This window comes from Homalodisca vitripennis, unplaced genomic scaffold (genome assembly GCF_021130785.1).
Source record: "Homalodisca vitripennis isolate AUS2020 unplaced genomic scaffold, UT_GWSS_2.1 ScUCBcl_1104;HRSCAF=4318, whole genome shotgun sequence".
NCBI classification, from domain to species: domain Eukaryota; kingdom Metazoa; phylum Arthropoda; class Insecta; order Hemiptera; family Cicadellidae; genus Homalodisca; species Homalodisca vitripennis.
The window spans coordinates 59463-85959 of record NW_025777240.1 but is presented as its reverse complement, the minus strand read 5'-3'; the positions used below and the strand labels follow the sequence as shown (position 1 = coordinate 85959).

General features: G+C 34.2%; 1 protein-coding gene across 1 annotated transcript; it reads right to left on the bottom strand.

The window, feature by feature from the left end:
* Positions 1 to 71: 71 nt before the first annotated feature.
* Positions 72 to 25560, bottom strand: LOC124371213 (prostatic acid phosphatase-like). The gene is made up of 7 exons (XM_046829545.1): positions 24721 to 25560; positions 23479 to 23577; positions 19617 to 19853; positions 18441 to 18617; positions 12047 to 12170; positions 10078 to 10283; positions 72 to 1127 (listed from the first exon to the last, which is right to left on the bottom strand). Exons 1-7 carry the CDS (start codon positions 24880 to 24882, stop codon positions 963 to 965), a joined length of 1170 nt encoding a protein of 389 aa, XP_046685501.1. The 5' UTR covers positions 24883 to 25560; the 3' UTR covers positions 72 to 962.
* Positions 25561 to 26497: the final 937 nt, after the last annotated feature.

The window sequence follows — 26497 nt, the reverse complement described above, 5'->3', positions numbered from 1 at the left end:
TATGAATAGTAAAGTTTTTACCGACAGAATGCATGTGGCGGTCGGGAGTAAGGGCGACTGGTAGCGATACATTTAACTAAATTCTCACTGACATCACTTCCTTTTGGGAGGCAGAATACAATAACTGTTCATCGCAATGACTTGTAACTTTCAAAATAGGTTAAATAAAATCTATTCTTTTTAATACTGTAATTTATTTTGGTCCCCAATAAGGAAATCCTGTCCAAAAATAGTAGCCTCAACATAATACCAAACTACCAAATTACATTTATGTCCTATTTTTATGATTTCTTACTGTTTTGACAACTCGGGCATTGCCAGAAATTTTGGTATTTTTTGCTTTTTGCATTTTTCATAACTCCTACAAAGTACAGTTTTTGCATTTAGGTTGAATTTTCTCCAGATTCTGCTATAAATATTCATAGACAAAATGTTTATTTGCAATTACAGAACAATAAATAACTAATACAAGTGTTTCAGACTACAAAGTCATTCCCGTATATGTGGCTTGCTGATTTACCAATACGCCTAACATCTGCAGTACAAGACAGAAGGGTGCCAATATTAACCCCCTTAGCAGTAAATTTGTTAAAAATAGTTTCAATACCATCAATGTACCCAGCCCTAATCATAGGCATACATTACACTGCAATTCCTTCAAATATAAAATACATGTGATTGTGACATCTTAACAGTACTAATGATATGTGCTATTGACATGGCGAAACCACAAGGCTTCATTTAACTATACAATATATGTTTAAACCAACGATGAATTGTTACCTTTTTACCGTATACATAGTACATTGAAGAATGGGTGCAACTGAAAGGGATCATAACTTACAGTTTCGTAAAGTCAGTTACACCCAAGAAGTTAAATATCTCATGATTCTAATGGTCTATAACAAACACATATTACTTTTTTGATAAGTTAAAAATAGAGAATTAATCTTGTTTGAATATCAGCTTGAGCTTGAGTGTTCTTGAGACTGACACTCAGCATCCCAGTCCAGGGGCACAACAGACGCCATTGTCTCTGAGAACTTATCCAGAGTACAGGGAGTAGGGCAACCTGGGACCTCCCATCTTTCTGTGGCAGTAGCAGCATAACTGTCAAGGTAGTAAAACTGCAACATGTCAATAGAACAACTTCTATTCAAGTTAAATAAAAAAAATACAGTATAGTATATAATAAGCTGTCCAGATCAATAAACCAGATTGTCACCAGGATAATAATGTATAAAATTGAAAAAATAGATAACATTTATAATTACGAGAGATGTTTTTTTTTTTCAACCTCCGATCTCACGTCATGATGGGCAGACAAGTGGCAGGTCAACGATGAGCGCAAAGTGACTGCGTGATGAAGAAGATCAAAGACGCAAGTCTGTCGCTACAGACAGCCTTGTTGAACAAATTGACAAAGTGCTTAGTGAAACTCGTTGATTCAAAATAACTCCTTTGTCTTTTGAATTTCCAGAAGTATTAAGATCTTCTTTTCACTCTATTGTTACAGAACATTTAGGCTACAAAAATATTTGTTCTCGCTGGGTGCCAAAGATGTGACTGACACCCAAAAAACCGCTGAAAGTCGTCAGATTCTGCTTGCAGGAATCATTTTAGACTTCTCAATTTAAATTTGGCGGAAACATCAATAGAAGCAGCCATGTTTATGTGACAGTAGCTCAGCACAAACTGACTACTTGAACTCAGCAGGGTACTACGTGAACTACTAAATGAGTAGTAAAGAAGATGCGTGATCGACTACTGTGCACTCCACGAACCTGCTTCATGTCTGGCCACCATGGTGTGATATCGGAGGTTGAAAAAAATGGCCCTCGTACCAATATAAAGGTTACATGTTCTTCAAAATCGCTAATGGATATCTATTATTATGTAATGATCACTATCCAGTCAAACTGGTGGGCTGATTCAAACCACGTGACTCACAGTAAAATAAAAAAATATTATTAAGTTTTATTCCACCATTGAATAAAGACGAAAACAGAGTTTAATACTGGTGAAAAGAAAGTGATTGAACATTGTATAGGTATTAATCAACCATCTGACAATATAAAGGAACGTTTACAACTTAATTGTTTATCTTATTCCTTAAAAGGAATTTTATACAGGAAATTTATAAATTGTAGCCAATTTGTTATCTAGTTCAGGACTACATTATGTAATAAATTAATATATATTATTGTATTAAAAAGAAAGATTTTGAGAATGTATTTAATATTCTAGACAATTTTACAGTCCTAATTAATTGGATTATAAATACTCTTCTGTAATTATTGATTTAATTGAAGATATATTTTATTTAATATGATGCTAGGAGCAAGGAGTGAAGATAGAGCAGTAAAGATATATAAGTAACATCAGTTTACAAAAGTCCTTCCAGCTCAGTTGGAATGGAAAAGTCAATTGAAAATTGCAAGTAAATCAGAATGTATCAATGAATATTGAAGAGAGCTGGTTCAATACAAATCATTTAAGTATAAAAAAAAAACAGAATCAATTATTTTTCACTAACTAAATTACCTTAGGCAGAGTCTATTTAACTACTTGGCCTATACATAGACATCGGTTTGAAATGAGATGTATATGTATAATATCTATGCAAGAATCACTTATTTACTAAGAAAACTTTAACTGTGTGTTAGTAGTGATATGTTGATTAATGCGTATTATGCTTTTTTCACTCTCAGATTGTATATGGTATTACTTTACGGGGAAATAGTACTTATGTTGCCGTTTAGCGCATATGCGTAGTGTAGCTACATCAGTTGGAAAGCCACAGACGCCATTACAACACCGTTTGATACATGATTTTAAAATGCCACCGACTATTGATAATCCCGCCGACTGTGAAGTGCGTGCTGTGATTAGTTTTCTCTGTGCTAAAGGCTTAAAAGCAATTGACATTCATCGTCAAATCAGTGAAGTTTATGGTGAAAACATTATGAGTGAAGGAATGGTGCGGAAATGGGTTAGGGCCTTCAAAGATGGCCGCACAAAAGTTCATGATGAGGAACGAAGTGGGCGACCTTAGTCATTACCGATGATCTCATTGAAAAAGTGGACTGTAAAGTGAAAGGGAACAGACGGTTCACAATTTCGTCCTTAGCTGAAAAATTTCCTGCTGTATCAAGAAGTGTTCTCTACGAAATTATGTCCGAACGTTTAAATCATCAGAAACTGTGTTCACGGTGGGTACCTAAAATGTTGAATGATGCGCACAAAACCAAACGATTGGGCAGTGCATTGAGCTTTCTCGAGCGTTACAGTAACGAGGGCGATGATTTTTTAAGCCATACCGTTACAGGCGATAAAACGTGGGTAGCCTGCGTTACACCAGAACCAAAACAACAGTCAATGGAATGGCGGCATTCAACATCCCCTAGGAAAGTCAAATTCAAGCAAACAATTTCTGCCCAGAAAATCATGTGCACTGTCTGTGTTGGTCAATTTTCTGCCTCAAGATGAAACAATTAATGCAGCCGCGTACTGTGAAAAAAAATTGCGCCGCGCAATTCAAAACAAAAGGTGTGGCATGCTGAGTGCAGGCTTCGTTTTGCTCCACGATAATGCTCGTCCACATTCAGCAAATTGAACGCAAGAGCTCATCACTTCATTCGGCTGGGAACAATTGGACCATCCTCCATACAGTCCCGATCTAGCGCCTAGCAACTACCATTTGTTTCTGCACTTGAAGACGCATTTGGCGGGGAAGCGTCATTCCAATGATGAAGAAGTAAAAACGTCTGTGCAACAGTGGTTGTCCAGTCTGGCGGCGAGCTTCTTTGACGACGGCATACAAAAGCTGGTCCCAAGATACGACAAGTGCCTTAATAATAATAGAAATTATGAAGAGAAGTAGAGGAAAGAATGCTTTTTCAGGTAAATAAAGTTTTGTTTGAAAAATTTACTTGTTGGTTTTTTATATCAAAACAGTACTTACTTTAAAAACATGCCTCGTATATAATATATATTTCTGCCTAATAAACGTAACAGAAAATTTGCATAAATATAAAATTAGATCTGACATACATAATTATAACACAAGAAATAACTAAGTCCTAGATTAGCTGTTACCTGCTAGACTTACAAAAACAAATAACAGCATATTTTGCATGAAAAATAGATTATTCAACAAATTGCCACAGGATTGTGGATTGTGAGCGGATGCTCACGCTGTCACTTTTAATAAATTCAATTAATATTTTGTATTTCAGAATCCTTACTTTTTTGCAAAGCTATTCAATATTTAAAGATTATGAAAGATAAATTTAATCAGAATGTGAATATAAAAGGAATAAATATTATACATTTTTAAACAAAACCTTTGGATTTCCTAAACTTTAAGGTTAAATATTTTGTGGTATTTTATAACAAAAATAATATAAAGTTTGTGCCAGTTTATATTCTAGCATTTTCTTACCTTTATGTCTCTTTACCTTTAACCCTTTGCGATCGGATTGCAGTATGTAGTAGTATGTCCTCTACGATCGCGTGGCCAGTGTGACGGGCCACAGCCATGATGCGCATCAAGTCATATTAGTTTTCACTTGAGTTGTCCCCGGCGCTGGATGGCCAGTGAGACTGGCCAACATAGAATTCCTTCAACGGTCGGATGGCCAGTGCCACTGACAAGAAATACATTCTGTATTTAGAAATACTTTATCAGCGTTAAGATGGCTATAAAGTGCTGAAAACCTATCGAGTAAAAATTGAACTAAATGAAACATCTGTTTCATTACATTTAACATCTTGGATTTGAGGAATACTAGAAATAAACAGGTGTTTGTCCGGGTTACCCATTTGACAGTGGGAGCATTTCAGATTTGTTGAAGTGTCGTAAATATTGTGATTAACCTAGTTTACTTGTTATTGTGTTAGATATCGTGCAGTTATTTATATTTAGATAAATGCAATTTATTAACAGTTGTCAATATGGATAAACCTTTAGTCCCTGACGATTTTGAAGAGATACTGTTTAATGAAAATAGTGATGTTGACTCAAATCATGACAGTGATGTACAGTCTAATTTCAGTGGTGATTTTGATAACTATGTAACTGTTGAAGAACTATTTGAAGAAGATTCAGATTATATTGAACATAATGATGAAGTAGACCAGACAGACAATGCAAATATAGTAGGCCTAGATGAGACAGACAAATGGAAATATAATGAGAGAGAGAGAGAGAGAGAAATCTTTATTGACAATCTTCAAGATTGAAATGGCGTCAAACAAAACATTTTTTTAAACTTGATAAAAAGACATACAGTTTTACAGTTAAAAAAATTAAAAAAGTTCACAGTTAGGAGAAACGGTTGTGCCAGTCCAGGTACTCTTCCACACTGTAGAAGGGGTTGATCAGGAGCCAATGGTGTAGCACCGCCTTCAGCTTCTCAGGGTTGGACATCTTAATATTCTCTGGCAGATGGTTAAACAGTTTGGCGCCAATGTAAGAGGGCTTGCCTTCAAATCTTCTGCTGTGATGCCGTTGGTAGGTTGAAGTCACGGGCACGACGAGTGTAGTGTTGGTGGAGGTCTTCATTTCTTGGTGGACTGATTCTGCAGGCTGTTGTCACCACTTCTAGAATGTAGGCATTTATTACAGTAAGAATTTCCCACTCAACAAACGCCCGCCGCCTGCAACTCACCCTCCACCCCAAGTCAGCCATCACACGCACAGCCTTTTTCTGCAGCACTAAAACCCGCTGCAAATTGCGTTGTGCTGTGGCACCCCAGAGCACTATGCCATACTTTATGTGGCTGTCCAGAAGAGCCGAGTAGGCAGTTTTAAAACCGCCTCTGTTGTGCTGACAGCTTTAATGCGTCTCAGGGCATAAATACTACTGCTCAGCTTCCTGCAGAGGACCTCGACGTGATCATCCCACTTAAGATTGACATCCAGTATAATCCCTAGATGTTTAATGGCTTTGAACAGAATCGATGTTAGGGATTCCAGCAACTTCTTCTTTGTTCTTGCCCATTATGAGCTGTCTGGTTTTACCTTCATTGAACACTAGATCATTTCCAGAACAGTATTCGACGGCAAGCTCGAGGGATATGAATGACCTCAATTCTAGCTCTTCGACATTTCTGTTGGCTGCCACCAATTACCGTGTCATCGGCATACATGATCGTTTTGGCAAAGTTCTCTATGTGCGCCGGAAGGTCTAAGGTGAAAAGTATGAAGATGACCGGGCCAAGGACGGATCCCTGAGGCACGCCCCTGGTCACTGGGAGTAAAGATGATCTGACAGCCGTAAGTGTTCCATTGATCTTCTGCCTCAGTTCAACGAGTTGGTCCCGACCCCTCAGGTAACTTTCAAACCAGGACAAAGCCACGTTTTTAAATCCAAGGTTTTCCAGTTTGCGCAGAATGAGATCGTGACTGAGACAATCAAAGGCTTTACTTAAGTCAAGGTAGATGCTGACAATTATCATCACCATCCTCAAGGTGTTCAAGGATGCTCTCCACCAACTCAACCAGAGCTGTCATCGTTGACCTCTTTTTACGAAAGCCGTGTTGGTTTCTCTAAGTCGATGTTGTTTTTCTCAGGTGATCTTCAATCCTGGCCAGAGCGACCTTCTCGATGATCTTGGAAAAGGTAGACACCAGGGAGATTGGTCTGAAACTCCCAAGCTCGTGCCTGTTTCCTTTCTTGTGCAAAGGAATTATACTTTGGCGGTTTTCAGTCTACTGGGAAAGCGGACCACCGACAAGGCTAAGGTTTATTATGTGAAACAAAGGCACCATCTGTTCGTGTAGACAGGTTTTGACGATCTTAGAAGAGTAATCGTCAAGTCCTGATGAGGTCTTGCTCTTCCATTGCACCGACGATCCTCCGAAGTTCACTCTCGGTCGTTGGTTCCAGCTCTGTCATTGGGAAAGCAATGGTGGGCATGCTAGGTCTGACAGTTCCTGACTTGTCCTGTTGACTGCTCTTCAAGGTTTCTTCAGCAATTGATGTGAAGTAGATATTAAATACGTTGGCGAGCTCAGCTGGATTATCTATCCTTGTGCCATTCTGAAGCATCACGTAATCAGTATACCATGGGATCATGGCTTCCTGGACCACATTTCACTATTTATGACCCTCCAGACTGCCCTTAGATTTGCAGCTAGATTGGGAAATATAGTTGGATGGTGTCTCTTGCCTCCAATGATCTCAGTTTTAGATCGTAAGTCTTCTTCAAATTATTAGCAGTCCACTTGTCTTCATTGCTTCCTGTTAGGACATAAATATCAAGGGCCCGAAGGAAAGAATCTCTGCAGTTTAGCAGCTTCCTCGTCGAAAACATGTTTAATAGGGTTGAGTCGCTTTGCCCTAGACCGTTTTAGAGGGCAGGAAGCATTAAGAGTTAACGTGATGATTGACAAAAAGCTATTAAAAGCCTCATCAACGTCTTCGCTTGTTAGGACGGCCCTCCAATCCTGGTTCGCAAGTAGAGTCTTCAGATTTGTTAAGTAAATAGGGCCTAGACGTGGCTAGAGAATGGAAAGAATGGTCTGAAGGTAATGGAAACTTTTTACAAATTTATTTGGACACAGGTTAGTGGTTTTCAACTTGCAGGTAATGAGAAACCTTCAACCCCTTTAGAGTTTTTCAGCTTTTCTTTACTGATAGCCTATTGATAGAAATCGTAAAAGAAACAAACATATTGCTATTGAAAAAAATTCAGAAAAACACACCTTTACAAAAGAAATCAGTATGGTGGTCATGGGTAGAACTAACACTTTCAGAATTGAAAGCTTTCCTTAGAGTTATTATAAAATATGGGAATGAACGGCAAACCAGAAATGGCTGACTACTTTTCCACAAATTGGGTAGACTACCAACCATTTTTTAAGGATGTTTTAAGTAAGGAAAGATTCTTACAAATATTCTGGAATTTGCACATATGCCCACCTCCTTCTGTTCCTGTCGCAGGGACATTGACTCGTTCCGGTAAGGTAAGAAATGTTTCTGCGTATCTGGATAAAAAGTTCAGAGAATATTATGTCCCACAAAAAGAAGTCAGTGTTGATGAAAGCACCATAGGCTTCAAAGGACGTATAGTCTTTAAAGTCTACAAGAAAGACAAGCCGATTAAATGGGGGATTAAGGTGTTTGTGTTGTCTGAGTCCTCTACTGGATATATCTGCGCTATTGAGCCATACTTTGGTAAAACAACAACTGACGCTTGAATAGGCCAGATTTAGGAGTTTACAAAGCCGCATTGTTCTACATCTTGTAGCTAAGCTTAAGGAATCTTATGGCAACATTGAGGGCCTCCACGTCTTCACTGACAGGTGGTATACAAATATGGATCTTCTAGAGTGGAATGTTTATCTAACAGGTACTGTAATGTTAAACAGAAATGGCCTACCCGCAATTGTGAAACCACAAAGAAAAAATGCCAAAAAACAGACTCAAAAGCTTAAACTGAAACAAGGGGACATAAAAACCTTCAGGAAAGATGAAAAAGTTTTCTCTGTTACTGTGGAAAGACAAAAAGGTAGTGTCAATGCTATGTACACTGTATGGTGATAACACTACCGTGGCAGTTAGGCGACAGCAAAAAAGATAACGTAGTACAAGAGGTGAAAAAACCGACTGTAGTTTGCAATTATAACAAGTACATGGGGGGAGTTGATCTTGCGGACCACTACATATCATCATACTCTTTTACCAGGAAGTCGATCAAGTGGTGGAGGAAAGTTTTCTTCTGGTTGTTGGAAACCGCCATCGTCAACTCATTTGTACTTTACAATGCCAACCAAGACCAACAACATCAAGTTAGACAGAGAAGTTACAGAAAAAATGTTGATCACAGAATTAGTCGGTGAAGTGCGGAATATGAGAAAAGAGGAAGACCGTCTAACAGTGTAGATGATGAAAAACAGTGTAGATGATGAAAGACTTAACGGAAAATTACATTTACCCTATCCTCTACAGACTGGCAAAACCAAGGACTGCTCTGTTTGTAGTGACAGAAGGCCGGGGATGCAAAGAAAACGAACAAAATTTCTTCTGCAAAAACATGCTCCAACAATCCAGGGCTCTCCATATCGGCGAGGGTTTTGAGAAATACCACTCAAGCAAAAAGTTAAAAGAAACAATGAAACTAAAGTCGGCCACAGTGATAGCATAAGTAGCAATATAAAGTTTTAATTTCTTTCATTATTCAATAAGTATCTAATTCAATTTCAAATTAATGTAAACCAAATGTTATATTATAATTCCATTAATGTGTGTCTGTATAAGCAATAAAACAATTGCAGTAAAGTAATATTAGTTTTTAAAAGAACAACATGAAAATCAAAAGTCGGCCACTGTGATAGCATAAGTAGCAATATAAAGTTTTAATTTCTTTCATTATTCAATAAGTATCTAATTCCAATTTCAAATTACTGTAAACTAAATGTATATTATTAATTCCATTAATGTGTGTCTGTATAAGCAATAAAAACAATTGCAGTAAAGTAATATTAGTTTTTAAAAGAACAATGAAATCAAAGTCGGCCATAGTGATTTGTATAAGTAGCAATATAAGGTTTTAATTTTATTATTCTATAAGTATGTAATTTATTGCACTTTCAAATGTAAAACCAAATGTATATTATAAATTCCATTATTGTGTGTCTGTATAAGCAATAAAAACAATTGCTATTAAAGTAGTTGGTTTTTAATTATTTAAATTTTAAATCCCACATGTAAACATTGCAGGTTTTACTACGAAATAATTCCGAGTTGGAGGAGGAAGGCCGCTACGATGAATAACAGCTGACGCAGAGATCGCCGTGGGCAGTGACACTGGCCACCGAGCGGCGAGGACAACTCATGTAGTAGTCATTCTGAGCTGTCTTAGAGTAAAACTTGGCCAGTCTGACTGGACATCCGATCGCAAAGGGTTAAAAGTAGAAATTATATTACAATTAAAATTATTATAGGAAACATTTGTGTAAGCTGCTAATTCAAATAATATACTGTATTTATAATTAATACGAATAAAATTCTGAAATGTTTAGACTGTAGTTTATGAATCTCGTGTAAAGGATTTTGTAGAAAAACTAACCTCCACCTGGGGAATGTTATCGATTACATGAAGCTCCACTATGATGGCAGATCCTAGCTGTGGCTTGAAGGTGAAATCATTGAAACCAAGGGCACGTCTAAAATTCACCAGGGTTGTGTCATGAGCTGAGTAAAGAGACAGCTTACGTTTACTTGCTCCACTCACATATGATTCCATGTTAGTTTTTATTTCTTTAACCAACGGGCCTGTAAGAAGGCAATATGGCATTAAAACATTAAATTGATTTATCACTTGTTCACAATACTTATGGTAATCAAGTAAACAATACACTAACAACTATGCAAATGAATAAAAAATATATTATTACTATATTATATCTTTGCATAGAAAATGAATTTGAAATTCCTTTAGAAAGATGTATACTACCTAAGCCATTACATGTTAATTTTTAATGGCATTTTAGCATCTAGGAATTGAAAGCATTTCAGGATTTTGGACATTTTCTATTGTTATATATTACAAAAATAGAATAATACATAATTATAAAGGATTGGAAAATGTCTGTAATCCTTTTTTCATTTCAAATCATCTATTGTCAATAACAAATTTAAAACAAAGAAGCCTAGTATGTATATATGTGTGTGTGTATATATATATATATATATATATATATATATATATATATATATATATATATTATATAGGCCCACAAAATATATAAGAACAGTATGTTTACTCAGAAAAAGGGTTTTAAGAACCATTATTATTTATATAGTTCACCAATACCTTAGATGAACATTATTTAGTTTTCACTGCTAAGCAAAAATACTGCAAATGAAACAGTATAATACAGTATCAAGTTAAATAAAAGTATTTGTAACAAATTAATTAGTTCTTCATTGACATATTTATTAACCCACCGCTTACCAATGATGTATATTGCCCATCATCCGTTAATTTTGGAGTAAAAAAATATTCCTGGTAGGTATTGATTATTTTTGCATTTGTCTATACTGTTATATTGATGGTCTGTTAAAATATAACATATTTGATTTTGAAGCTGGTCGACTCTTTCAAAATTAATTATTTTTAACTGATTCATCTGTTGATTGTATGTTTTGATTCTTGTCATTGTGCAGTGGCAAGATCATGTCCTTTTCCAAGAGTTTTAGTAACATTGTATAGAATCCACTGAATGAAAGTAAAAATGAAGTTAGTGATGGTAACTTTGATGATGAAATTCTGAGTGAAAGTGGCAATGAGAAAATTCAAGAAAATGATGTAACAAGACCTAACTTCAAACTTGGGAGTGAACAATACATGCAAATGATCCACATAATTTTAATTTTTAGTGATAGATCTGGTATAAATCCAATTGTTGCTAGGCAACTAAATACTTAAAATATAAGGTAATAAAATACAATTTTAACATGATAAAAGGTAGTTTAATAATTATTTTTAATTGACCCTAAGCCCTCAAAACAATTGCAACATAAAAATTAATTACATACCTGAGGGTAAAAAATAATGGAATTTTAATTGGGAGTCAATCGATTAAAATTTACTAAAGCGAAAATAGTAAATAAGTTTCTGCATGAACCATTTCAAGAATCAATAACGTATTGCCATTAATATTTTTTTTAAATAAATACTCACTGTCAGTCAATTAAAAACTACAAGTATAATTCTGAGTAATTTGACAGTTAAATACTAAATTTAACTTAATTGCACCTTTCATACCTAGGTCCTGTACAAAAGCATTGTAAACAGTAAAACAATTGTAACTATATCAGCTTATTAAGGCGGAAAAGATACAACATATTACTTCAGTTTACACAAAACTACTAGTATTATAATCCCATCCATTACAAAAATATAAACACAACCAATAATATGTAAAATAACTAAAAGGTTTTCATGTTTTTCTTGATTTGATACAAATACTGTAGAACCATGAATTAATAATTATTAATACATTAAATTATATTACTATTAAATTAAAACTTACCTCCTCTAAGTCTTTTCATCAGTGGTGTATTGGTAAAGCTGGCAAGGACCAGAGCTGCTATGTCTTTCATCTTTTCTGGGAACACTGAGATAGTCCAACTGGGCAGGTCCTTGCCACTCTCTTTCTAAAATTAACAATCAAAAGGAGTAAACTGTAAAGGCTATAGTTTGTACTTAAATTTAAATAATGTAACATTATTATATTGAAATGTATAAAAATAGAAAACTGACAAGCTGGAGCAATATTGATTCATTAGGTCAAATCATCTTCCAGCCCAATGAACATAGCATAAGGCATAAGGCCAAAGATATCATCTGCAAGCCAGGAGACAAGAGGAGCTTACTTGCCTTTAAGGTATCCATCATCTTATCAACTATCTCTTGTATGTATGAAATATCATGTATATGAATACAAATCTTATACAAACTCTGTTTCATCTGTGTTTCTGAATTGCCTATATGTTGTATATTTCTCTATTGGTTTAGGAGTTTTTAGTGACAGAACACAATAAATAAACTCATGATGAGATATAGAAGAAAGCTACCCATAATGCCTAGCCCGCTAAAATATTGCAGAATAGCAACTTTAGTAGTCTGATGTGTCATGTAAAGTGGTAGAATCTTTATGCTGCAAGATTCAGAAAAGCTTGTCAATTGGCAGCACTCGTAACAGCATATGACACCCTATGATCAGGAATAATCTGTCACATCCTCGATTAACCCTTTTACTGCCAGACAATTTTGATACTACATGCGCCTAACCTGCCAGGCTGTTCATCATGGGCATGTACCCAAACTGCCAGGCCAATTTTGGACATTTTGCAATGTTTCACATAAAAATTCATAGCTTTGCTATTTATAGTCATTGAAAGCTAAATAATGCTTTGTTTTTTTTCCTCAATAAATGTAGTATTTAATACAATATCTAAAAGTACAATTCAGGAACTTATAATATTTTTGAAACAAAATATGTACTTACTCTTTTATATAAAATTTTTTTTTTTTAGTTTGACTTGAGATTATATTTTGTAAACTTCATTCAATATAAATTAAAGTGTTTTTATTTTGAAGCTCAATACTATTTTTAACAAATTAAAAAAGAAATTATGTAAATATCTTTAAAATTATAGTTTTTATGAGTGTTTTTATGACTTATTACAAACTCACAAAATTTAAAGGCAATCTGAAAAACCACACTGTAACAACTGCTTCACCAAGTTATTGTCTTATTCAACTCTAAACTGCTTTATTATTCTTTTCAACTTAAAAATAGTTCTTAGAATATTTTCTTAGGCTATTTACAATCATTCTTGTCATATTTACAAAAGAATCCATGTTAGCAAATTTAGCACGAGTGAAATGGGAAGCACTTAGTGTGCAATCCCTTCTTGCACTTTGTACACTGGTACGTAGACTTTTTCCTCTTACCACCCGCCTTTGTACTGGCAGCACTACACACACAGCAGTTTTTTTTCTTTATTGTTTTCAATTTTTTCAAAAACTTGCTTGAATCTGCATCACCACCACCTCGGTTGGTTGGAGTACCTCTCGGATTAGGGCCGAGTCTGGGTCCATGTCTGCTTTCCTGCTCTTGTATCCACTCCCTGCCCATTTCCTCTACAACTGATGCTATAAAATCTAAATGGCTTAAAGGCTTTGTCGTGTTTACTTTATACAGTAAGTATGCATTGAGCATCATTCTACCAAACAAGTTGAGGGCTACTTTCTTCCAGAACTTCTTCATATTTTTTCGGTCATCCTGGTACTGGTACAGCATGGTCTGCACCCATCAACTCCTCCCATAAATGAGTTATATGCTCTTATAATGGAAGGCTTTGTAGAAATATGTATTTTGTTACCTCTTCTCTTGGATTTTGTTACGGACTCAGCTTTGCCACTGGTTGATAGTAGTAATACCTGCTTTTTTTTTGGCTCTTTTTTTTCACGGTAACCCAGTAGAATCAGAGGATTTCTCCTCATGTACTTAGTTTCACAAACTGAAAATTTTGTCTTCATTTGTTCAGGAATGCCTTTTCGGTTGTGACGTAGTGTACCTGTTACATATGTACCTTTCTTGTATAAATATTTTGCCAGTTTAGTAGACGAAAAAAAGTTATCTATGTAAATGTGGTAACCTTTTTCATAAAGATTAGCTTTTTTCATGAGAGTGTCTACAACTGAAAAACCCCAAACCTCTCCTGGTTATCAAACTCTTGTATTCACCTTCAGCTCTCTGGTAAACAAATAAACTAACACAGTAGTGTGATGCTGCTTCGCACAGCATCCACAACTTCACACCCCAGCGATGGGTGTTCTTGGCATGTATTGTAAAAGTTGTGAATGGGATTTTGTGGCAATCATACTCCATCTCCACTGATATATTTTGACCAGGTGTGAAGTGAAGTTTTGAAACACGATTCATGTGATCGACTAAAGGTTTGAACCTAGTACAGGGATCATATCCATTTTCATTTGGTTTTTGGCAGGTTTCTTGTGTCAACAAGGTGGAAAAATTGCAAAATTGCCTGAAAGCGGTTTCTGGTGAACATACGGGAGAACCAGGGAATGATTTGACTTTGAGAGGTCCACCAATAGGACTCAATACTAGGCATGTTTTTTAATTCCCATATTTTATCAAAACGATAATAAAGGCATATATTTCTGACGGAGTGACTGATCTCCAGACTTGTGCTCGGCTGTGCCTTTTTAGCTTGTCACGGTTAGCTTCAATAAATTCTCTGGCATACTTATTAGTGTACTGAACTAATTATGTCAATTAGAGAATCCGTGAAAAACAGTTTGAAATAAGAGCATGGGGTGAGTCTTTTTCAGGGCAATGTTTTGGGCCTGGAAGTTCATGAAAACTAAAAATTTGGTCTGGTCTATGCAAATGATCATTAGCTTCCGTAACCTCAATCCATCCCATTTCATCCTCTGATTCACTAGAAGTGTTTTATTTCTTCATTAGGGGCATTTCTGACTCATTTAGGCCAATAGGATGAGCGGGTAGCCTAGGCCTAGATTGCATATGTTGCCTATTTCTAATTGGGTCGTCATTGTCACTGCCATCAGAATCGGAATCAGAAATATACCGACTGAAATTATGGGTTAGCCCAAGTCCACGATTACCTGATGATGTTCCAGCTTCATTGGGATCGAAATCGGGGTCTACGTCCGTATCATCAACATCAGAACTGCTGTCTGAAGAATGGCCGAGGTTGGAAATGTCACTGACAAAACTGTTCACTCAAATAGTCTTTCTTCAATAATGTTTCTGATAGTTCCCTCACTTACGGGAGATCGAGACCTCTTCATATTTAATATATTATCACATTACACTCGTACACAACAAATAAACCACATTAATTACTCTGATTCAAATGTATACAAACACGATAACCAAAGCTCACTCGGTGACCATGCTGTTTGCACTCAGCGCTACTAGCGGCACAAATGCCAACTATACCAGCTGATGTAAATCATCTGTTAATAGAATATTACTTTACAACATGTGTTACGTATTCTGTGCTTCATTCTGAACACAGTAAACACAAATAAAAGACAATTATGTGAACTTCTATATTATTAATTAATTATTTTACGAAACGTCCGGAAAAAAGGACGCTGGCAGTTTAGGCGTAGATTACCGACGTCCGGTTTTAAGGTCGTTGGCAGTTTAGGTAAAGTTTTTACAACGTCCTTAAAACAGGACGTTGGCAGTGAAAGGGTTAAGGAACAGTTATTATATCAAATCAAATTATTTATTGCACGTGACATTTGTACAGAATGTACCTATCAATCTACCCGTGCGCCCCAAAATTTTGACATTTGCATTCAGTGATGTGCCGCTCCTGGACATCCATGAGGTTGCCCAGATTTAAGTAATACATGGGATTTTGCTGTACCCAGTGGAAGGTTCAACTAAAAGGTAGATAAAGCCAGAAGTCAATCCTCCAGGGGTGATGGTGCTAATTAGTTTTTCTATTGTTCTCTTAGGACAAGAAACTTAGAAAACTGCACAGTCCTATAAGGACCTTTGTGCCGCTTACAGAGTGACAAGATATTCTGGATGGGTAAGGTTGGGGGTAGGAGAAAAAATTTAGGGCAATTAATTATCTCAAGTCATGTCCCCTCAGAAGAAGGGAAAGCCAGCTCTGAATCAGCCTCTCCAGCCACAGCCAAAGCAGGCAGGGGGTGGCACACCCTTATGTCTAGGCTGGCAAGAACCTTTGACAGAAGAAACCTACCAACTCCAACAGTCATCTCTCACAGTAGACTAGACCTATCAAACTACCCTTGCGCCCCAGAATCTCGACATTTGCGGTTAGTGATGTGCCGCTCCTAGACATCCATAAGGTTGCCCAGATTTAAGTGACACATCGGTTTTTGCTGTACCCAGTGTGGGTTTCTTTGCTTGTCTTGGTGGTTTGATAAATTTGATCTCGCACTTAAATAAATACCTCAGACTATCGTGTATCCTGTTAGGCACACAACTGCTTAATTTTTAATGTAAATTCATTGTTGTAAGGTACGCCTTGGGGTACACAGTAAAAAATTGAAAAAAACATAATGAAATAATTTTTTGTTTGCAAAATTTTAAAGCCTACATAGCTTTCTTGTTATACTAAGACGTTTGACGTAAAAAAACCGATTACGGTTTTTTGCCATTACTACTGAAAAATCATTATTACTTTTTTTAAATCAGGTGAGGTTCCCCAAATAATGATACCATATTTCAAAACTGACTGTACTGTATATAGGCATAATACACAACTTTCTGTGTTTCAATTGACACTGTAATTAATAAAACCTTGAATTCAAATATAAAAGTGAACTATTTATTTACTACATAACTTATATGTGATTTCTAATTTAAGTTCTGATCAATAAATACTCCCAAAATCTTATGTGTATCAACTTTATTACAATTGGTCTCAGTCAGCTTATTACAAGTATGATTTCTTACCTTAAAATGTATGGTGTTTGTTTTTTGTTGATTTAAGGCGAGCCCATTCAGTTTAAACTAATTTGACAGTTCCTCCAGAGTTTTACTAATAGACAAACTTAATTTTTTAAATGTGTTTTCTGTTATGAGAATATTTCTGTTATCTGCAAAAGGTTTGGCCCCAGAATGGAGTCTTCAGGAATGGCAAACAACACCATTTACCATCTTGATTTAAATTTGTTTGAGGTTTCAGTAACAATTGAACCTGTTAGAAAGATATGATTTAATGATTTTTAGTGCAACCTCATTTATTCCTATAATATTTCATTTATGTAATAATATATGGGGGTCAACACAGTCAAAGGCCTTGGACAAATCATCACAGAAGACAGAAGCCGTTAGCTGCGATCTATCCAAAGCGAACATGACTCTTCCAAAAAAAGAAGTTACAGCTAAATCAGTGCTTTTATTTTTCAAAATAAAAATTGCTCATTACACAATAAATTGTTTCTTCCTAGGAAATTTGTCAATTTACAACCAATTGATCTCTTTAATACTTTTAATACGTTACTTAAAAGATTGGATGATAATTAGAGATCTCTTTAACTGAACCTTTTTTTAATATAGGTTTTATTTAGAAAAGTTTTAGTTTGCTTGGGAATGTTGCAGTGACTGTCAATATCGAACTCAACTACCTTCACTGATCATTTTAGTGGAAAATTTGAAATATCGTCCCAGCCACACGAGAAACTAATATTCAAATTGATAATGATTTTTTCCACTTACTTAATTTTAACAGGATCAAATATGTTTACACTAACCATATTTTCATTGGTTTGGTTACATAAAGTGACACTGGTAGTGTCTGCAAGGTACTCTGTTTGATGTACTCCTGAGGGTCAAAGATCTCTATAATATTACATATATGGCACTTCAGTGACTACAGCCTAGATAATCTGAGCTGCTTAAAATATTAAGGAAAGAAATAAGGATGTAAACATTATCAGCTGATATGAGAACTGGACTGGCATGAGGGTTTTTGAGCAGTAGCATTGGGGAGCGAGGGGCAGATATAGCTGGTTCAACACTGTCTGTGGAACTGATTATGCCTGCTTGAGATCGTAAAACAGGGACCCAACAACTCACAACCAGGTCCTAATGAAATACATTTGCATAAAAATAATTACATTGCAAAATTAAATGCAAAAAATAAAAACTAAATCAGCAATCCTTCCATTCTATACTACTGCAAGACTAGTGTTTTCTGAGGAACCAATTATATAATCTGTACTCTCTGCATTTTTAGTAGATAGCAAAAACTGAACAACACAGCTGTAAGGGTGTGAGGTCAGTTAGTATGGAATGATTCTTGTGTGGGAATGATGTAATATAATCATCAAGTATTCTACTTGTACTTAAGTATTACATACAGCACTAGACTCATACATACCTCTATTTCTAATATATTGAAAAGTGTCTCAACATCAAGTAGAGTTGAGACGTTTTGTCCTGAGTGTTCACTTAAATACTTGTAAAGATCTTTGTCATCATAAGATGCTGCCAAAACTTTGTCTGAACTTCTCTGTTCTTCATTGTAAAGGGGACATGGAGCTCTCATTGTTATCAACTGAAAAGATACACAAACTTAGATGTAGGCCTAACATTTTTTTAACTGTAAATTTCCTCTCAAATATGCGTGTATAACTGTTAAAAGTTGATTAATCTTTAAACAGAAATCCGAAAGAATTTAAATTAATTACAACTGAAAGGAGATATTTTCTACATTAATAATTATCTTTAACACTATTTATGGCAATGATACACAATTAACACAACCAAAATTTCCATAATGATACCATAAGTTTCATTTTAACGATTTCCTTTATGTGTATCAAGTAAAACCTGACACTGGTATTTTTTTAAACTGTTTATTTTGATGAGTTGAAAAGTATACAACCATTCATAAAATAGAAAGACTTTCGTTAAAATTTTGCATTTTATTTACCTTAGCTTCGACATTACAAAATTAGAATGTCAATTTTTATTGAAAGGAAGTAGTAACTTTTATTGTGGTGGAAGTCAGGAGGGACATGACGATCTTTAGGAAACAGTTAATGATTTGATTTTCTCGACAATGTAAAGGGAAGTAGACAGCAGCTGATCAAATAACTAATTTCTTTTTGTCACCTTGCACTATACTATAACTGGTTTTAGGGAAGAAAAATAATTAAATTTTAATAAATTTAAAATTTAATCAACATTTGTATAGAAGTATTTTCCAGAACCGATAAAATGAATTATATATGAGTGAAAAAAATATTAAAAATGTAATTCAATATTGCACATACATTAACAATAAAATAGTATAGGATAAATGGCTAAGATGGGTAAGTAAGGGAGTTAAATCAAAATAAACTTATAATAAATATATGTGGATTATTATAAACATAGTTAGTTAATGTAGTACAGTAAATTATGTCAGTGAATTGATTAGATATCACACTATATTAAGGAAACAAATATCATTTCTGAGATTGACTCATTTTCCAAATAAAAAACCTGTTCCTTCTAAGACAAAAGTTAGTAAATTCCCTTTTACTATAATACGTTATTGGAGGATTCATACCTTATCTGAATTAAGTGGCAAGGCATGAATGGGTACCGGCTGCCATAACAGTTTACTGTTCCATATTTGATCACCCTGTGGAGGGAAGAAGCCTGCTAGCAATGCTCCGGCACTCTGTAGACAGCGGTCGTGATCACTGCTGTCAACTCTCACAGTCTGCAGAGAGTATGGACCCACAAACTGGCCATACCGAACTCGCAAAAGTTCTCCCAACTGGTACATCTGCTTCTTGCCTTTCTAAAAGAAAATTTTCAAGTATTACACTCTAGTCGACACTGTCCAAGGTCATTTCACAGTCATCAGAGAGAGTATGGACCCACAAACTGGCCATACCGAACTCGCAAAAGTTCTCCCAGATTGTACAACTGCAAGCCTTTCTGAGAAACAATGTTCAAGTTCAGCTATCACATTCTTACTGTCTAACCAAGCATTCTACACATAAGATTGTTGTCAATGCTGTCACTTCACAGTCTGCAGAGAGTATGGACCCACAAACTGGCCATACCGAACTCGCAAAAGTTCTCCCAACTGGTACATCTGCTTCTTGCCTTTCAAAAAAGAAAATTTTCAAGTATTACACTCTAGTCGACACTGTCCAAGGTCATTTCACAGCCATCAGAGAGAGTATGGACCCACAAACTGGCCATACCGAACTCACAAAAGTTCTCCCAGATTCTGCAAGAACTGCAAGCCTTTCTGAGAAACAATGTTCAGGTTCAGCTATCACATTCTTACTGTCTAACCAAGCATTCTACACATAAGATTGTTGTCAATGTTGTCACTTCACAGTTTGCTTGATGTCCCTGTTCAAGAATACTATACATAATGTCTATCCTATGTCATAGATTGACCTATTCACCACCTAATTATATATGAGAAATATCCATCAAATTATTAGTTTTGTTTTGAAAAGTTAATAGTTCATATTATTTTATGTTTGTTTATAAAAGATTAATAAATAACTAAAGGAGTTTATACCACATATGTACACACACACACAGGAATCCATACAAGAAGAAGAACATACACCCATACAATTTTGATAACTTACAATAAAAATATATAAGTCAATAGATTTTAAAATTAAGATAAACTAGCAACCTATTTTAGAGTAAAAATTAACATAAAACAAATTATCATACATATAAGATAGAAATACATAAAACTATTGTAAAATTGAATCATCAGACAAAATAAAGTAATTTATTTAGACCAAATACCACAGAATACATTAAATCTTAATATCAAAAACAAGGAGATTGTTATGCAAAGTAAGTTTACAACACCTGGAGTTATAAAGTGAATTTAGATCAGCTGGTGACTTTACAGTAATGGAATTTATTCTTTTGAATCATGACTTAATATGAGACAGAAAAACCTTTTTTCATCAAGAAATTTATTTAAAAAACACAAAATTAATCAACATTTGAGTTATTAAATAGAGTCATACATTTTATTACTTGTGTTAAATTGGTGAATCTCGATTTTTGTAAAAGAACAGAATAGACATTTACTAGAGGATGACCACTTGAATATTGGATGGCAACTAGAACTCTCAAATCTTCAAGGATCAACATTGCCAGTATTAAATCCACACTAAACCGACAAGGATGATTGGAAGATGAATAAATGTCAATGGAACACGCAAAGTAAAACTGGACTTGAACTCAAATAAGATCTACCCAATTTATGATTCAAAATCTTTCAAAATGCAAACCTAACATGCACCAAAACCTTTTCTATGTTGGATATAATTTTTTTTATGTGCCCATGGCAGTATAATTCACGAAACCCTGTATCATACATGTGACAAATAAACTCAATAATAATTTTAAATCAAACGTTTATTTATTTATATCAATAGCTAGTTAACCCTTTCAGGGCCAGGACCAAATATGAGATGTTGCAAAATTTTTTCACATCTCATATTCCCTTGTGACTAGTCAAAAGTGCCAGGCTAAAATTGGCGATTTTGCAGTCTCTTAGATTAAAATTTATAATTTTTCATAAAAAATTAGAGAATGATCTAAAAGTTTCACCAAATTACTCGTATAGATATATACTATCAAGAAAAAAATATATAGATATAGTTTTAAGTCATTTAAAATTTAAAAAATAATGTTTTAATAGATTATATAAACATTTTTTATTTTTTTTTGCAAATAACTAAAAAAGGAAAAATAATTTTACAGTGGGAAGCTATTTTATTATATTGTATATATTTAGAAAGCAACAACCATAAAAAATTGTGTGTTATTTCTCTCATAAATAAATTTTTTATGACACATTTTGTATAAATACGCATAATTGTACTTCGCAACATTTTATAAGTGTTCAAAGCAACTGACTCTTACATTGCAAGACACTTAAAATAAATATTCATATTATGGATGTACCGGTAAACAGATGATTGTAGGATCCATAAACAGTTTCAATACAGTTAAAAAAACACTATTTACCAAGAAATATTTACACAATTTTATTTTAAATTTATTTACACTTTTTCTATTTACAATAATGTGCTATTTACAATTTCACTCCCGTGAGATCACAAATTGTCAGTCATTGTAACTACTACACACAATAGCTAAGCAGATAACAACTAACACTACTAATATTTACAACCACAAAATAAAATAATGAAGAAGAATCCAGCATACAACGATACGATTACACTAAAGCATAAAGAATTAACAACAAAAGATCGAGTCTGCTGATTATGTCACGTGAAATTTTCGAAATAAAAATGCATACACCTCCAAAATAAAAATTATATTCATATTAATTATTTACAAATATACCAGGGAATAAAAAAAACATAAAACTTTAATCATTTGACGTCGTATTTATTTAAGAAAACTACGGATATCAAGGATACTATATATTGCCACCTGGCGCTTTTCGCGTATGTCACCGATGGCAATATTTTGCCGCCTGGCACTTATCAGACGCGATCTATGGCAGCAATATATTGCTGCCTGGCCCGGAAAGGGTTAAGCAAGGGTAAAGAATGAGTTAATAAATAAATAAAGCAAAAGACAAATTAATAATATGTCAAGCCTAATACTTGGGATATTCTACCTGATAAAATTAAATCTCATCACTCCCAACGTAATTTTACAAATGAAGACCATCTAATTGTTGAACTGTTAAGATAAAAATATTTAAATTAAGCTTGTCTCTTGTAAATGAATGCGTGAATGTGAAGATTTATGATGATGACTATGATGTTATTGAAGATTTTACAAACTCTATTGCAATAAAAATTAACATTGGTCTATTTCAACCTGGAAGTAATTAGTTTCTCGTATTTCAATTCTAAACCATAATTAATACATGAAAATTTCAGATACAATTAATTACCTATATAACTAGAAACAAAGATCAGCTAACTAAAAATCTTAATTGATTTTTAAAGTTCTCACTCCAAATTTCGTATGATTTGAAATTGTGATAAAAATCTTCTTGTATTTTTTATAAAAGTCTGTAAAAAATAATATGAAAATCTTTTAGAAAAGGTTAATTAAGTTAACATAAATCTATTAAGCTAACATATCTGTTATATATATATATATATATATATATATATATATATATATATATATATATATATATTACATTAATTTATCACACCTCCAGAAATGAATTAGAAAACATGTTGCTCTGCTTGATCAAGGTAAACACGTGAAATGTAAAATTTAACCCTAGTATAAATTGAACTGATAGGAAAAACAGATCCTATATAGACCTAACTAGAATGGAAAGTGTTAAAAGCAGAAAATTCCCAGCTTCAATCACACACTGTTGTGTACTTTTGGTAAACAAAGAGTTATACATTTTCTGAATAAAGCATACAACAAACCTTTGTTAACTGGCCCCAACCTTCAGGCCAGAATATAGCTTCCTTGAAAGGATCATTTGAATACGCTGAGGTAGGAGTCTTATCTCCATGACGAAAAATCTAACAAAAAAGTAAAATATAATTAAATTACAGTCTTTTATTAAAAATCTTTTAATTTATTGATTTTACTTGAGCTAATGTAAGAGTAACTTATGTATTTATAAATAACTTAATAAGGCTTGAAGAACATTTTATTAAATTTAAAGGTGTAATTCACTTTAAGGATTTAGTGACCACAGATTTTGACACAAAACAGAAATTATAATAATGATAAACTAGGAAACTTAAATACAGTACTTAGTTTATTCATACCAATCACATTCCAAAAATTTGTACTGAAACTGTAAACTATCAAATAGCACATTATTTCTCTGTTCTACCTTGTTATTCATGAGACCGGAAAATCAATCAATTATAAAAATCACGAATAGTCCTGCAATAGCAAATCAAAATATTGATATTAACAAATTTAGCTTAATATCACTATTTCCATATGTCACTTTTCCAACTTCAGATCATGTTGGATGATCTAACACGTGATCTGAGGTTGGGAAAGTACCTACTGATCGGAAATGCCCCTGGCTATCAGTGTGGACTTTAATGGCGCCTTTAGTGCAACCCCACACATTTATTGAAAAAAGAAAACCATTCCTGGAAATAGTATTCAAGTATTTCCAAATTCAATCTTGGATAACATGAGCCCCATAAAGGTTAACTTTAACTGTGGTAGCACTAATCATAAGATAACCTAATCTAAACCTACTTATATTACATAAAAACAAGTAGTAGATGGGGACAGAGTGGCCTCTGGATAATACCAAAGTACCTTCAATAGTTTAGGTATTATAAATTGATAATTTGGTTCGCTGATTCCATTGTCTTGGTGGCCATTTTTTTTACTGCAGTCAATTATTGTAACATCAATATTATACAGTTGACGATTTTATCTTATTTTTATCAATAATTAGGCTACAATCAATTGTTTTGCCGGCTTCTTACGAAACTGCAGCCTAGCCTACTTTTCCACCTACCAATAAAACAGAAATCATGTTTATTTTTAAGAAAAGTTGTGAAATGGTGAAACACTACACAAATCTCAAATTAGTGCTTGGCACTGAGTGCTTCACCCTTTCCCCTCAATAAGGCTCTTGGCATTCAAAGTATTAAAGTCATGCAAAAATTCTTATCCAAAATTTTACTTACAATATTTGCTTGTTTTAATGATATCTTCTCATGGTCCTCTCCAAAAGCTGTGTAAGCAAATAAAAAAGCTATTATTATTCCTCCTAAAATAACAACAGTTGTGAACACATTCCTTTTTGGGCGCTTTGAAAATTGAATTAAAAAAGATCTTGATTCCTCCATTTAAAATAGTTATTTTTACGTAAAACCTATTTTGCTTATTACAGAGGTTTAGATAGCACAAGTTCTTGGATTGACGTTTCTTTGTAACTATAATGAATGATAAACAAGAAGTTTTAATAGCTGAAAGTAAATGTTGTATCCCACTTTGATTTCACCCAAACTAGAAGGTAAAATAAAGTAATTACTCGTTTGTAACGCAAAAATATTTATTTGACATTTCGGAAATTGAGGTTATATTATCACTAGCACAGCATCCGCATAACAAAAACAAAAGATTGATAACACTCGCAAGCAGACTCATAGTAAGAAAGCCTGTTATCATTTTTTTATAACTTAGTTTAATCCTCTATAGTATAATCATTCGAATAGGTAAAGGATTACCGAACAACAGAACTTTCAATCGATATCAACATAGCAAAAATAAATAAATAAAACTAGGGCTAAATGGAAGGAGTGTTAAATGTGGCAGTGATTTTTGAGGTTTGTCCTATAATAAACAGGAAATTCAACTATTGATACGTGAGTGATGTATGTCTGCTTAAAAGTACTGGACTCTGAAAAGGGACTTTGTTGTGACAAATTCTTTAAAAGATGCTTTCATGTAGCATTCGTTAAGGACGCTAAGTTAAAAAAAACCATAACCACCGTAAATGGTAATGCAAATATACTGTCTGTTGGCTTCCCCATGTAAATTGTCAAATGAAATATCAATGGATTTATCTTCCAAGATTTAAAAAAAATCCCGACAACTTATCTGATGCCTCAAATGACGTAAAGTTTAAAAAAATGAATCTCACAGTAGTTAACAAAAGACTTCAGATCATGTTGGATGATCTAACACGTGATCTGAGGTTGCGAATGTGCTGATCGGAAATGCTCATGGCCATCAGTGTGGAATTCGATTGCGCTTTCACTATTCGATTTACCTCAGCTACTAGAAGCTAAGCACATTATTTATGCCATAATTATTTATTGAAGCCAATATTAATAATCTTCAATTAAACAATTTTAATTCAAATTCGATTCGCTGTTTATACCCCGAAGGAGTGTCAAAATACAAGATGTGATACTCGTGTAAGCCATTATGAGAAACTTGTACAGACTCTGAACTATGCCTGAATTCCCAAAAATTGGAAAACACTTTTAATGTTTTTGCATGGAAATAACTTCCCCGATTAATTGTATGCCATTTAAAATCAGCTTTAAGGAATAAGAGCCTGTTACTGAATTCATGAAAAGATATATTCAGTAAGAAGCTCAAAATTTAGATTAGATTTTAGAAATATGCATATTTTCGAATGAAACAAAGTTTTCTGGATTATGATCAAAATGTGAATGTGTTGCTCACTATTATCCAAGGCTGAAAGAAATTCATTGCTTCTTGTGTATATGATGTCACGGTATTGACTGAAATTAACCTGAATCCAGATATAAGTAGCCCCGACATTTGTTTATCATAATTTAATACGAGGGCTATCTTTCTAGAAAATGACGTTTTACTCTATTGCCGCTAGGGGCTAAACTATCGTGGCTATTTTGATATCGTGTCAATAGTTATCATAAAAATAACATTACAAAACAGCTTTTAGATATCGTAGTTAAAATTGGCACGAAA